The 15,811-nt window shown below is 43.0% G+C and overlaps 1 protein-coding gene across 2 annotated transcripts; it reads right to left on the bottom strand.

Moving 5' to 3' along the window:
• Positions 1-4,064: 4,064 nt before the first annotated feature.
• Positions 4,065-13,997, bottom strand: zfand5b (zinc finger, AN1-type domain 5b). Of its 2 annotated transcripts, none has more exons than XM_041850817.2 (6): positions 13,814-13,997; positions 6,923-7,098; positions 6,672-6,783; positions 6,383-6,483; positions 6,092-6,220; positions 4,065-5,927 (listed from the first exon to the last, which is right to left on the bottom strand). In XM_041850817.2, exons 2-6 carry the CDS (start codon positions 7,077-7,079, stop codon positions 5,779-5,781), a joined length of 648 nt encoding a protein of 215 aa, XP_041706751.1. In that variant the 5' UTR covers positions 7,080-7,098; positions 13,814-13,997; the 3' UTR covers positions 4,065-5,778. The 2 variants fall into 2 exon arrangements, with proteins under 2 accessions (XP_041706751.1, XP_041706752.1); XM_041850818.2 differs by lacking the exon at positions 13,814-13,997 and adding an exon at positions 13,258-13,767.
• Positions 13,998-15,811: the final 1,814 nt, after the last annotated feature.

The following is a 15,811-nucleotide window of genomic DNA, read 5'->3' as shown; positions in this document are numbered from 1 at the left end:
GGTTTTACTGCTAACCTACAAAGCATTACATGGGCTTGCTCCTACCTATCGCTCCGATTTGGTCCTGCCGTACATTCCTATGCGTACGGTACAGTCACAAGACGCAGGCCTCCTTATTGTCCCTAGAATTTCTAAGCCAACAGCTGGAGGCAGGGCTTTCTCCTCTAGAGCTAAATTTTTATGGAATGGTCTGCCTATCCATGTGAGAGACGCAGACTCGGTCTCGACCTTTAAGTCTTTACTGAAGACTCATCTCTTCAATAGGTCCTATGATTGAGTGTAGTCTGGCCCAGGGGTGCGAAGGTGAACGGAAAGGCACTGGAGCGACAAACCACCCTTGCTGTCTCTGCCTGGCCGGTTCCTGTCTCTCCATTGGGATTCTCTGCCTCTGACCCTATTACGGGGGCTGAGTCACTGGCTTACTGGTGCTTTCCATGCCGTCCTTAGGAGGGGTGCGTCACTTGAGTGGGTTGAGTCACTGACGTGATCTTCCTGTTCGGTTTGTCGCCCCATCGGGCTCGTGCAGTGGAGGAGATCTTCGTGGGCTATACTCAGCCTTGTCTCAGGGTAGTAGGTTGGTGTTCTGTTGATATCCCTCTGGTGGTGTGGGGGCTGTGCTTTGGCATAGTGGGTGGGGTTATATCCTGCCAGGTTGGCCCTGTCTGGGGGTATCGTCGGACGGGGCCACAGTGTCTCCCGACCCCCCTGTCTCAGCCTCCAGTATCTATGCTGCAATAGTCTATGTGCCGGGGGGCTAGGGTCAGTCTGTTATATCTGGTGTTATTCTCCTGTCTTATCTGGTGTCCTGTGTGAATTTAAGTATGCTCCCTCTAATTCTCTCTCTCTCCCTCCCCTCCCGGAGGACATGAACCCTAGGACCATGCCTCAGGACTACCTGGCCTGATGAATCCTTGCTGTCCCCAGTCCACCTGGTCGTGCTGCTGCACCAGTTTCCACCACTATGGAACCACTATGGACCGGACGTGCTACCTTGTCCCAGACCTGCTGTTTTCAACTCTCTCTACCGCACCTGCTATTTCAACCTCTAAATGCCCGGCTATGAAAAGCCAAATGACATTTACTCCTGATGTACTGACCTGTTGCAACCACTGTGATTATTATTTTACCCTGCTCGTCATCTATGAACATTTGAACATCTTGGAGAAAAATCTGGCCTTAATGGCCATGTACTGTTATAATCTCCACCCGGCACAGCCAGAAGGGGACTGGCCACCCCTCAGAGCCTGGTTCCTCTCTAGGTTTCTGCCTTTCTAGGGAGTTTTTCCTAGCCACCATGCTTCTACATCTGCATTGCTTGCTGTTTGGGGTTTTAGGCTGGGTTTCTGTACAGCACTTTGTGACATCCGCTGATGTAAAAAGGGCTTTATAAATAAATGTGATTGCTTGATTGACTAAACAACAACTGTCATGGAGCCCCAGACAGAGGGTGATTGACCGTCATCTTGAACTTCTTCCATTTTCTAATAATTGCGTCAACATTTGTTGCCTTCTCACCAAGCTGCTTGCCTATTGTCCTGTAGCCCATCCCAGCCTTGTGCAGGTCTACAATTTTATCCCTGATGTCCTTACACAGCTCTCTGGTCTTGGCCATTGTGGAGAGGTTGGAGTCTGTTTGATTGAGTGTGTGGACAGGTGTCTTTTATACAGGTAACGAGTTCAAACAGGTGCAGTTAATACAGGTAATGAGTGGAGAACAGGAGGGCTTCTTAAAGAAAAACTAACAGGTCTGTGAGACCCAGAATTCTTACTGGTTGGTAGGTGATCAAATACTTATGTCATGCAATAAAATGCAAATTAATTACTTAAAAATCATACAATGTGATTTTCTGGATTCCGTCTCTCACAGTTGAAGTGTACCTATGATAAAAATTACAGACCTCTACATGCTTTGTAAGTAGGAAAACCTGCAAAATCGGCAGTGTATCAAATACTTGTTCTCCCCACTGTATATAGGCCCGTCTGAAGTTTGCCAATGAACATCTGAATGATTCAGAGGAGAACTGGGTGAAAGTGTTGTGGTCAGATGAGACCAAAACCGAGCTATTTGGCATCAACTCAACTCGCCGTGTTTGGAGGAGGAGAAATGCTGCCTATGGCCCTAAGAACACCATCCCCACCGTCAAAGATGGAGGTGGAAACATTATGCTTTGGGGGTGTTTTTCTGCTAAGGGGACAGGACAACTTCACCGCACCAAAGGGACGATGGACGGCGCCATGTACCGTCAAATCTTGGGTGAGAACCTCCTTCCCTCATCCAGGGCATTGAAAATGGGTCATGGATGCGTATTCCAGCATGACAATGACCCAAAACACACGGCCAAGGCAACAAAGGAGTCGCTCAAGAAGAAGCACATTAAGGTCCTGGAGTGGCCTATCCAGACCTTAATCCCATAGAAAATCTGTGGAGGGAGCTGAAGGTTCGAGTTGCCAAACGTCAGCCTCGAAACCTTAATGACTTGGAGAAGATCTGCAAAGAGGAGTGGGACAAAATCCCTCCTGAGATGTGTGCAAACCTGGTAGCCAACTACAAGAAACGTCTGACCTCTGTGATTGCCAACAAAGATTTTGCCCTAAGTACGAAGTCATGTTTTGCAGAGGGGTCAAATACTTATTTCCCTCATTAAAATGCAAATCAATTTATAACATTTTTGACATGCGTTTTTTCTGGATTTTTGTTGTTGTTATTCTGTCTCTCACTGTTCAAATAAACCTACCATTAAAATTATAGACTGATCATGTCTTTGTCAGTGGGCAAACTTACAAAATCAGCAGGGGATCAAATACTTTTTTCCCCTCACTGTATGCTGATAACTCAACATTATACACATCAGCTACCACAGCAAGTGATATCACCGCAACACTTAAAGAGCTGTAGTCAGTTTTAGAATGGGTGGCAATTAATAAGCTAGTCCTAAATATTTCAAAAACATTGTATTTCATTCACTAAACCCTAAACCTCAACTAAATCTTGTAATTTCTAAACTGCTTGGTGTAAACCTCAAAAAGAATAAAAAATAAAAACAGGCCAAGAGACTATTCACAACCACCTCCCATCACAGGCCTGGAAAAAATATTGATGCAACGGTAGCTAAAATGGGAGAGGTCTGTCCGTAATAACGCGCTGCTCTGCTTTCTTGACATCGCTATCTACAAAATAAGTCCTACAGGCCCTAGTTTATCGCACCTGGACTGCTGTCCAGTCATATGGTTAAGTGCCGCAAAGAGCGACATAGGCAAATTATAGTTGACCCAGAACACGAGTAGCATGGCTGTCCCGTAAATGTACACAGCGCTAACATCAATAACATGCATGTCAATCTCTCCTGGCTCAAAGTAGAGGAGAGGTTGACAGTATCACTACGTCTTTGTGAGAGGTATTGAAAAGAAAGCACCACGCTGTCCGTTCAAACGACTAGCACACAGGTCAGACACCTATGCATACCCCTCTAGACATGCCAGCAGGGGTCTCTTCACAGTCCCCAAGTCCAGAACAGACTCTGGGAAAACGCATAGTACTACAGAGCCATAACTACACGGAACTCTATTCTACATCAAGTAACTCAAGCGAGCAGTAGAATCTGATTTTTTTTTTTTAAATAAAGATAAAACTACACCTTATGGAACAACGCGGACTGTGACGAGACACACACACACACTGTAATATTGCTGTACTGGTAGAAGTGTTATAACAGGTTGTATAATGTACTGGGGTTTTTTTGTGACGCAATTGCCTTAATCTTGTTTTGACCACAGGAAGCAAATGGGGATCCTTAATAAATGCAAATAGACTTAAAAAAGCAGCACCTCCACAGTTGTCATAGCACTGATGGAGAAAATATGACAATCATTCAGGTTTTGCCCCTCTGCATAGTAAAATACCATGGCCAGCGTAGCAAGCCAATGCAATGATGTACTGATACTAGCAAAGACATTGGCGTCTCAGAGACATAGGGAAACGCATCACCTTCACTGTTGCGACATGTTAAAAGCCTCAACGTGAAAACAGGTTACAATGTTAAATAAAATTGTCACCAATTACATAATTCTATATCTCTGTACAATTTTATTTACATGATACAATTTTGCAGTAATGTTGAGTAACAAGATTATATGCGCGGTACATAAATATAAAGATGGTTTGTACAAACTTGCATAACTAAAATGGTTAAAACATACAGATATTAAAGTTAAATCTCACAGCCCTACAGAGCGAATAGCACTGAGCAGCCATACCAAACAAAATAGAAAAACTAAAAGAATCTAGATCAACAAGAGTGAGTCCACTGGATTAGTTCTGACTGAGGAACACAAGCACTTACTTGCATACATACAAACATACACAATACTCATCCACCATCCATCCAAGTCTACTGGAAATGGCATATATCAGACACTTGTGTTTAATACATAGCATGTGACACGCACTCCACAATATATCAAAAATATATCAGCACACATATTAAAAATAAAAACAACATAAAACGCAGAAGTGAAACATTGATCAAAAGATTAGTGGGCCTAACCCTTACAACTTCAGCAATCTGGTTCATTTAGGCTATTTGTCATTGATACAACAACCCATGCAAAACACCCCATATCCTCATGAAAACATGGATACGAGAAAAAAGAAGAAAAAAAAAGAGCACAGAATGGGCATCAACACTGTCACATGACCTGAGTGGCTGGATGAGGGAGGTCAAATGACCTTGATCTCAATGCAGGAAGTGAACGGTCTTCCGCCAATTTCCCTTCCAGCCATACAGAGGCAGCACCAAGTTCCCCCTTCAAATGAACATCACAGCATCAGACCTAAATACTTCTTTAGGAAATAATCTTTAACGGATACAAGTAAACCTAAGCAATGTTTTTTAGTGCAGCACACATTGCCGGAAGAATGAACCAGTGGAGCAGGCTTGTATGACACCCTAATATTCGGTTTGTTTAAGATGCATTTCTGATGAGTCAATAAGGTTGGAATAGAACACATCCATCCATCCTCCAAGTGTCTGGCTGCTTTCACCCTTCCTACTGGATGACCACTTAATTTCATAAGCTTCTCGAAGATGTTCTTTAGTAGACTAAAAAAATCAAGTTTTTTTATTTTAAAGTCACTACTTCACATCTTATCTCACAATAGAGAAATGTGCTTGGAGGTCCTCCCCTGAACTGAGGCCCCATGCAGCACAGAAACAAACATGTCTGGTAGTACATATAAAACAGACTCCATGAGGACACCATGACACGTTATGAGATAAGTTGGGAAGGTCAAACAAACCCCCCCCCCCCACAGATGAGCAAGAACAGCCATTTGCAACATAAGCCAGCTGTGACCTGCCACTGCGGGAGTGATCCGGTCGGGGCTGTAACAGTGTCCCCCCCCCTTCTCAGAAAAATCTCAGCAATACATAAGACAGTCATAAAAGTAGTTAACACATCAGATCGCCTACTTGACAACAAATCAGACTCCCCCATAAACAGTAAGAATTAAGCCAGGTCCAGGCATCCCTGGAAAAGCATATGTCCTAGTCTGCAGTATTTTTTTTAGACATTTTTGTTCCTTCTCATTTAAAAAAAAATCGTAAGCACAGACACCGACGGAAAACAAAAGAAAAATGTGATCGTTCATGCATTGCAGAAAACTGGATCCCCCCCATACTGTAATTTAAAAAACTAGTCCATTAGAACGCAGGTCAAGAGCAAGTCCTTTTTTCTCTCTCCAATCACTCAGTGTTCTCAAGGTCAAAGTGAGAAAATGTCTTATATTCTCTGGATCTTGTCGGCCACCACCACAGGGTTCTCCTTGCGGATCTTGGCGGCGGCCTCTGCTTTGTAGTCGTATGGGCAGTTGTGCTTGTCTGAGTAACGGTGGAGTCCACAGAACAAGTTCCCACAGCGGCAGTCAAAACCTGGCAGATAAAAAAAAAGGTACAGTGAGTCACACTAATAGACCTGGCTCATATCAACTCTGCACCGTGTATCAAACTCAAATCATAAAGGCACAGCCTTCTTGAGGTGTAACTGACTGAATAAGCAGTAATGTGTTGAGCAGTACTGGAACGTTTGTCCTCACCTGTAAGGCCAACCTTCTTGCGGCACATGAAGCACCTGTTCTTCTTCGGTTTGGGGGGTTCGGGTGATTTGGATTCGTTACTGCCGGCAGCACTGGGAGGGGAAGCGGAGGCGATGGGCTGAGTGACCACTGGAAAAATAGGGGAAAGCAAAATAAGACCTCAAAAAGAATAAAAAATAAAAACAGGACAAGAGACTATTCACAACCACCTCCCATCACAGGCCTGTAACCACTCACAGGTGACCCCCCCCACCATGAGGCACTGAACACCCATTTGAGTCAGACACACACCAGGTTCTGCAAGCTCTGCTTTAGGCGAAGCTCCTTTCTCCTCACAGGAAATGCTCATCTCGGTCATCTGTTGTGTAACAGGAAGAGCTGCTGCTGCCCCACTATAGTGAGAGAAAGAGAATGAGAAGAGCTACAAATCTGTACTCCAAATCGGCCACTTCATACTAGCCATCTCATTCAGATGTAATGATCTAACAAACGTGGTGCGAGAAAAGTGACAGTCATTTGGTGTGGATTGGTCTTAAAGAATTGTCTCCATGGTCATTTCTAAGTAGCAACAGACACTCACCTGGCAGCGTCGGCATCAGCTTCAGCAGCAGCCGCGGCAGCACTATTCAAGGTGGCCTCAATTCTTTGGATGGCAGAGGCCTCCATTGTGGGGCTACTGGACACACTGCCACCTAAATGAGACAATACATGATCGGATTTACTAGGAGAAAAAGTAATGACCGCAAACCTGAGTCGTAAGGCATCTACTTCTCAAACAGATAAAAATGAACAAAAACAAATAACATTTTATGGAGGAATGGCAGATCTTACCCATTGCACTCAGGGGGCTCACTCCTCCATTGTTCTGTCTGGTTAGGTGGTCCTTATAGCAGACAGAGCACATGCCACTGGTCCTGGGGTTTCCAAAGAAACCACAGCCGGTAGCACAAAGCATGGGCGCTTGGCTCTGATTGGTCTCCTGTGCCATCTCTGCTGGGTGAATTGTCCTGGAGAAGCAAACAGAGACGCTCATTAGAGAGTGGGACGTGTGGGCTACAAACAGTCAGGCAGAATTTCATCCGTGTTCATCCGGGGGGTCATGTGTTTAATGACCTATGGCTAGTTGAGTCCCTTCTAATGTGATTCTATTACAGTTATTAGCCTATCATTTGACAAAATGTCTTAATAACATAACCAATTGTTAGTGAGACAAAGCTGTTTACGCATCAGACAACAGTACACAGATTACCGATAGAAGATACTGAACCCTCAACTGAAGAAGCAATATGCTATTCCAGCATTTTAATCTTGCTGGGCTGTCACGGCATCGCTGCAGCCTTGAGCTACTTGCCGCCATTCTAAATCACTTCCACATCATTCAGGTTCAACTGATTTGAACTCGCTCACCCTGTACATCAGGGTCAGAGTGGGTATATTTTGAGCCACATTGAAATTTCTCAGGCTTTTGATAGCCTCGCTGTCTGCAGTTCAGTTTTTTTACAGCTTCATCCATTTAATCACCATCTGTTTCAAGTCACTTTTTCTGCAATGTGTTAATCAGGGGGGTCTAGGCCTAGTTAGAGTTTAAATCGAGATGGCATCGCCGGTGAGCTCATCACAGTCAATGTGCGGCTGCCTGCATTGTTGTTGTCAACACAAGGTCAACAGACAAGACAGGAGTCTTTAGACAGCTGGTGGGATGTGCAATTTTCAATCAAAGGCAAGAAACAACCAGTCCCTCTGGTTGCATCACTCACTATCACACCCAGAGACAAACAAAAGAGACGTATGAGCCTCGGCCCAACCCAGAGAATTCTGATCAGCTACCTGATTCCACATGAAACACAAAATTAAGCAGTCAGTTACCATTAGCCTAGCCATGGCCCAATATAATTTTCATGGGAAGAAAACTAAAAATCAAGAGCTGGGGGCGGGCCATAGAAATACTGAATTCTATTTCTATGGCAGTTGTATCAGTTTGAGAACCAATGGGCCCCACGCAAAAAAAAAAAAAGCCAACAGTACACTTCACGCTTTTTTGCGACATGCAGAGTTTCCCCGGAAAGGCACTGCAATCGCCCCATCACGTGTGCCTGCTTACTGCAGTGTTCTTCGACGTCCCATGCTTCGTTCTTAACCAAGTGGGAATTTACCACCATAGAGTTAAATAGGACTCTAGACGGATAAAACCCATTTTGGTATGGACATTGCCATTGAGGGCTTCCACCATTTTAAAGTAGTCAACTGGGTGGGACTGCCTATGGGTGAAGGAAGGATCACATGATTCCATCCAGGGTCATCCGAAGGGATCACCCAATTAATTATACTTGTGCGCAAACATAGCGAATTATTAGTGTGCATTTAAACGTACTCAATGACGGCTTGTTTTGTCACAAACTGATATAAAGTGAACTATTCAAATTTTAGCAACCAGGAAATGGCGAAGTGATTTCTGCATATTGCACCGTTAACTGCCCGAAAAGGCTGTTATCAAGGTCATTTCCTTAGTAGGTGATGTCAGAGGTCACTATGTGGTAGTTCTGAGCGATTAGTGTTTTTTGAAGTCGGTTCGGTTATTAGAAATGATCGCGTTTTCAATTTCGATAGTTATTTCTAAACATGCACTATGCATTTTGTGGGATGAATGTTGTGACCAAATAAAACAAAAAGTCCCATGATGGTAGTGACTGCACATTACTGCTAATCACTTAACCATAATTTATTTACATAACTTTAATAAAATATTTCAGGTGTATATTACATTTAATGAATGTATTACTTCATTCCAAGTCACAATTTCATCTCTATAGAGCTGCTGCCTATGCTGTCTGACAAAATCACTCTTACTAGTTCTTCAAAGTAAAAAAGGCAATTTTATGACTGGTGAATACCAACTAACAATTACTTAGGTCATGTATTTTCAGGTTAAGATACCTGCAAAGCAACTGCTCTCTATTCCTCTCGATAGCGCGTCTTCGGTCTCCTTTCCGTGTCTGCCCCACACAGACTGGACAAGTAGGCGCGCAATGGATTATGGTCAATGCAGTTAATTACCACGCTTTCTGCCCTAAACTATGTAGAATATTGGCCTGTTGGAAACTACAACTCCCTACTACATCGCAAAGGTCGGGCTACAGGTAAAACAAATTCAAAAAAACAAACACTGGCTGTTGTTGACAAGTATATTCAGTTCATATACATATTAATATTTAATTCAGTGATTGAAATTATGACCCATCCTCAGTAGCCTATTCCAGCAGGCTATTGGGGAAACAAGCACTTCTTATTGCGAAATCGCCTCACTATTCATGTTGAATAAATGTGTCTTAATTTGAACTAAGCAAGCTGCTAAATCATTCAGTTTACATCTTGCCTACATCTTGTTTATGCTACTGTAGACTATCTGAAATTAGATGTAGACCTATCAGGGGCTATAGGCTACCTGCCTTTATCTAAGCAAACTATGGCAACATTTTATTAGAATCATAAACCCAGATTTGAGTCTGTAGCCTATGCCTATTGAAATGACATGTAAATCTCGCAAATGGGCACATAACAGCACAATTGCCATCCAAGTGTTTCTTGCTCAGAGATTGAGATCCTCTGTCCAACTTTCATCACTCAAACTCTCCTGTCAGATGTATGTATAGTTATGCACATGCTCAAAGGGGATTTATTTACAATTATAAACCTGGTTCGAGCCCTGAATGCTGAAAGCCGTGGTATATCAGACCATATACCACGGTTATGACAAAATTACTTTTTACTGTTCTAATTATGTTGGTAACCAGTTTATAATAGCAATAAGAACCCCCGAGGGTTTGTGGTATATGGCCAATATACTACGGCTAAATCCAGGCACTTCGCGTTGCGTCGTGCTTAAGAACAGCCCTTAGCAGTGGATGATAATGATAGCAGTCAAGCGAGTTAAATAGACATCCATCGATGGAAAATGATCTGGCGAGATTAATAGGGGTGAATTATCTTTTCTCTTGTAACATACTCAAATTCCTTTATTACACCATGTCATAGCTTGCAATAATTATTATTTTGAGAAAACGCGAATTTTGCTTCTAACGTTGTTACAAGTTACTATGATATTCCTGCTCGATAATGAAACGGAAAAATCGTTTATTGTATAGATATGGCAACTCCTCTCTTGCTGCCAAAAAATTATTTGCCTAGTTTTCAGGCCTTTTCAGCGGGTTTTGAGTGGTCATTGGGCTAGAAATGTTGCTTGACCTGGCAACCCTGGATCTGACTACAGGCATCTCTTCTCTATCAGTTGAAGCAGCAGACTCAAACTAAACAACTTAGCTTGTGAACAAAACAAATCTAAATAGCCAAGAAACACGAGGCCATAGTGTTGCTTTGTCGACGTGAGTAAATTAGACCAACTTCTATGCCTGTGCGCAGCGCCTCCAAAAAATGAATCTATCAGCACTTCACTCACAACTCTACTGCCAGGAAGTGTTGCAGCGTGAGGTGGGATATAGGATTCATATTTCTTTGTGCGATTAGCAGCTAGGAAGCAAAAACAGCAGATATACTTTGAAAACAGCCATTGCAGCATTTTACTAATACAAATTGCAACTCGCACGTGCTCATACCTAACTTTTTATTCGCGAATGTAATGCTCGCATTATAGAGACCTGCAAATTGACCACCCGCCAATGTGCATTGGCTGGTGAAATAGACACTTTTACCCACCAATACCTAAATCTACCCTAATTTGGCAGGTGCTAATTTTATGCCCTGCTAGACATATTTTAAAGCAGATTTAAGTCAAAACTAACTAGGCCACTCAGTAATGTTCAATGTCATCTTGGTAAGCACCTCCAGCGTATATTTGGCCTTGTGTTTTAGGTTATTGTCCTGCTGAAAGGTGAATTTGTCTCCCACTGTCTGTGGGAAAGCAGTTAGAACCAGGGAATCCTCTAAGATTTTGCCTGTGCTTGGCTCGATTCAGTTTCTTTTTTTTTTTTTTTTCCTAAAAAAGAAATAAATTATAAATCCCTAGTCCATGTCGATGACAAGCATAGCCATAACATGATGCAGCCACCCCCATGTTTGAAAATATTAAGAGTGGTACTCGCTTTGTATTCAGGACAAAGTTAATTTATTTTCCACATTATGCAAGCCATTGGAAAACCTCCCTGGTCTTTGTGGTTGAATCTGGGAAATTCACTGCTCAACTGAGGGACCTTACATATAATTGTATGTGTGGGGTACAGAGATAAGGTAGTCATTTAAAAATCATATGAAACACTTATTGCACAGATGAGTCCATGCAACTTGTGACTTGTTAAGCAAACTGAACTTATTTAGGCTGGCAATAAAAGGGGTTGAATACTTACTGAAATGTCAGCTTTTCATGAGTAAATTTGTAAACATAAAAAAAACATTCCACTTTGACATTATGGGGTATTGTGTGTAGGCCAGTGACACAATTTAATCAATTTTAAATTCAGGCTGTAACCACAAAATGTGGAAGAAGTCAGGGGGTGTGAATACACGTCCCATTACGGCATCTGAGCACACGGGCAGCGCCATTGCGGCCATCTCCAATTTGAAGTAGTCCATTTTCTACTACTTCAGAGTTGGCAAACAAACTGAAAGGGTGCATACTGCCAGCTAGAGTGTTAGAACAGGTATAAAGCCAATGCTAGCGATTTACTGCCACCTATTGTTATAGAATGTTTGCTAACAAGTATAATTCCTTGGCTGATCCGTCTTCACCCATAGGAAGGCCCACCCAGTTGGCTACTTTAACATGGTGGAAGCCCTCAATGGCAGTGCCAGAACAGGTTTTATCCATCTAGAGTCCTCTAACTCTGGTGGTAAATTCCCACCACACTTGGTTACAAACGCACTGACTCACATGGACAGGAGTATTGGCTTTTGCCTGTCACAAGCAAGGTTGACACACTGATCTCAAACAACCTGACTATTTATAGGCAACCCTGGAAGGCCCACTAAGGTTTGGTTACATCACACAAAGCCTGCTCACACAGCGGGACTGTGCATTGATTGTTTATTTATATTGGAACGAAAGTAGGGCGCTTAAAGTTTGAATGCACTATATTACAATATTTAGCTACATACCAGCCGTGTGGGCGGACTGGAGCTCCGACGTAACATAAAATGAGGCATCGTCAGCACCCAAAAGAATAGCATGCAATTACACACTACATTCAAAACAACTTGGAAATCGAGGGGGAAAAAAGTGCTCCTACTGGGAAAACCCGTTTTGAACGGTCATCCAACTTCCGACCTGAAGTTCATTAACGTCATGAACAACGCGGCATAATTGTGGGTTATTCGTTGTGTGCTGAAAATCAGTAGTTTGATCAAATGTGACGTCGGCGCTCCAGTCCGCCCACATGAGTGGCCGCTCAACGCCATTGTAAATCGTGGAGTTGGCTAGCTGCATACCTACAAGCTGCAAAGCCACATGCCTCGATAGGAAATGTGGTGTTAGCTGATAAGCAAATAGTCCCATGATGTAGCTATAAATGATATACAAAATATATATATTATAGGAAAAACATGAAGGAATCCCCCCCAACGTTACTTAGGGTCCAATGACAAGGTTTACTTTATATCGAAACAACGTTAGCCACTGACAACGTTAGACAAACTATAATGCATTTCAACATATATTTAATAAATTCCTCCAAACAGACTGGCGAGCAAGCTGGAACGAAAGCTCAGGCCAACGATTCAGACATTGCACCCATTGGAGGCCTCGGCTGCTCTGTAAATCCACTGAGTCATGCTAGTTAACGTTAGCTAGCGAAGATTGTCATTCCGACATCTAGCTAGGTAGCTAACGTACTGTACTCGATAGTTTTATTGATATCACAGCGTTGTTTCCTAACTGCACATGACATGATCATATTGCAGTAGCTAACTAGCTAATGATCAATAATATGATTCAATAATATATCAAACGTTAGGTAGCGAAATGTGGTTAATCGCAAATCACGATTATTAGCTAGCTAACGTTAGCACGTTGTCATGTCTTTGTTCCTGCCAGACTCTTCCTGTTTTGGCAGTTCAAAATGAGCAAATAATTTCGGTACACCAATAACTAGTTACCTACATCTGTAGCTTACGTTAACTAAAACAGATGCCCATTCCAACAGACGTTGGTTGCTACCTACGTTAACCAAGTAAAATATTCGAGGTTGAGGTTGCCTCGCCGAGGGCTCGGGTCGAGATGATCCGCACATCACACACTCGTCAACCTAACGTAACGTTAGTGATCTAAGTTAATCATCATCAACCACGCTGATCGAACTCAGATGGTTGTCGTTTTAGGTAGCTAGTTAACGTTAGTTAGCTGGCCAGTTCTGGGATTGTTTTCCGCGGTGAAAATGTTCTGACTTTTCCCCCGAAGAAAAAGATAGCTATACATGACGCTAACTACCTAGCCCTTTTCATTTCGTGGACAAAAACAGCTAGCTAATTAGGTAACGTTAGGTAGCCAGCCGTTTGCCCTCATTACTTCACCATAAAGTAATTAAACGGATTAAAATAGCTTCGACTGACCTGTATAGTTAGGTTATTTTACATTAGCTAGTAAAAGTAAAAACTGACTAGTTCTAACGTTAGCCAATACATTTTCGATATCCTTTTTCACACTCACAGTAAACAACTGTTAGACAGCTACAGTAGCTAACATTGGCAGGCAAATACTTTTAAAGGCATTTCACTTACCTTATTATCGGTGTAGCTTAATTTAATCAGAGGGTTCTTGCTCTGTAGTGCCGGGTCATTCGGTGTAAGAAAAGTCCTGGCAGACTCTCCGTTTCCCGTTTCTGAGATACTAAGGCTCCGTCAGCGTTGACTCCCACCAGCTGGCTAGCCTAGCTAATGTTTTCCATCGCTTGAGCGTTTGTTGCCTTCTTTAGTAAGAGGAGTGGAAAAACACGTCATGGAAGATAGCGACCCCATGGTTGGAGGAGGGTAGGGGCACCCATTTTCGGTCGTCGCTCTAATTTTAACACATACGGGACAAGCGTTAGCTACAATGCAACCATTTTGAAGACCGTTAGCGGATGTTTTGGAAATCAGTGAATTTGAGCAGTCAACGCCCCAAACAAGCATCGCTAATCATCTGTCATCGTTTTTGCATCATTCGTGGCTTGGACACGGTGTACCAACAAAACACCGGAGTAAACAATGACTGTATATTAGGGAAGTAAATAATGTCGAACTTGAGTAATACCTTGTTTACGTTACACAATGTCATACTAATGTTAGCACTGACTAGTAAATAAAATAATATTGGGTAACGTCTATGCTGATTTAATTTCAGTACTGGCATTGATCAGTCATTTGAAACTACATGTTGAACAAGATAAGAACACCAGAAAAGGAAAAAGCACAAGACAATTTAAAATATGAGGGTTATCAGGGCCCTAGCATTTTGGGGGCCCTAAACGAGAGAGAACATTTGTGCAGTTTTACAGCTAATTTCCTGTAATCCTACCCATTTTGCCATTGGGCGGAGATACATATTTTCAGTTTTAAAGCAAATTTCCTGCAATTCTACACATTTTGATTGGTAAATGAGTGTGTCACAGAGGCTCGCCACACTGCCAAAGCTGACTCTCTTTGCTCTGTTCTCATCCTCATAGATCATCCGCTGCCTTCGACACTGTGAACCTTCAGATCCTCCTCTCCAACCTTTCAGGGCTGGGTGTCTCAGGCTCTGCACACTCTTGGATTGCATCCTACCTGGCAGGCCGCTACCTACCAGGTGATGTGGAGAGGATCTGTGTCTGCATCAAGTACTCGCACTACTGGTGTCCCTGATGGCTCGGTTCTAGGCCCTCTCCTCTTCTCTCTATACACCAAGTCACTCGGCTCCGTCATATCCTCACATCAGGGATGGGCAACTTTGATGGGGTGGGGGCCACAAAAAATCTAAACTCATCATGAGGGGCTGCAGTTGCTCACGGGTCTGCGTACCCAGATCCATTCCCCACACATTCCGAGCAAAACATTTGTGGCCCCCCTCTTGACAGCAGATTAAAAAATAAAATACATTGTGCAATCTACACATTTTGTCATGGGGCGGAGAGAAGACTTTGCAATTTTATAACTAATTTAATGTAAATCTACTCATTTTGCCACGGGCGGAGAGGAAAATGAGCTGTTTTACAGCACATTTTCTGCCTTTCTACACATTTTGCCATAGGGTGGCGAGAAATGTTTGCAGTTTTTAATATTATATCTGAGTGAGACTGACTAACAGAATCAATGGGGGCCCCCCGGCAGGTAATTTGACTATGATAAGTTTAGATAGCTGGCAGCTCAACTAATTTAGAAATCAAAAATGTTTGAGCTGACATGGTCTAATTGACTGACTATCAGTGACTGACATAACAGAAAAACTGCTGATGCAGAACAACATTTCCAAATTGCACCGTGTGTATTCTACTATTCTTACTCGCAACAGTAAGTTGAAACCCAGACTGAGTTCTTAAAAATACAAATAAAAAGGGGGGTGGTCCACGGGCCACCAGTTGCCCATCCCTGCCTCACACGGTCTGTCCTATCATTGCGATGCAGATGACAACTACCTTTCTCCTTCTGAGAAACCCAGGTGGCGACACGCATCTCTGCATGCTGGCAGATATCTCAGCTTGAACGTCTGCCCACCACCTCATCAAGATGGAGCCTGCCCACTCCAAGACCTCTCCATCACAG

The sequence above is a fragment of the Coregonus clupeaformis genome, chromosome 27 (assembly GCF_020615455.1).
Source record: "Coregonus clupeaformis isolate EN_2021a chromosome 27, ASM2061545v1, whole genome shotgun sequence".
Lineage (NCBI taxonomy): Eukaryota > Metazoa > Chordata > Actinopteri > Salmoniformes > Salmonidae > Coregonus > Coregonus clupeaformis.
The sequence above is the reverse complement of the archived record's forward strand: the minus strand, read 5'-3'. Positions and strand labels throughout refer to the sequence as shown.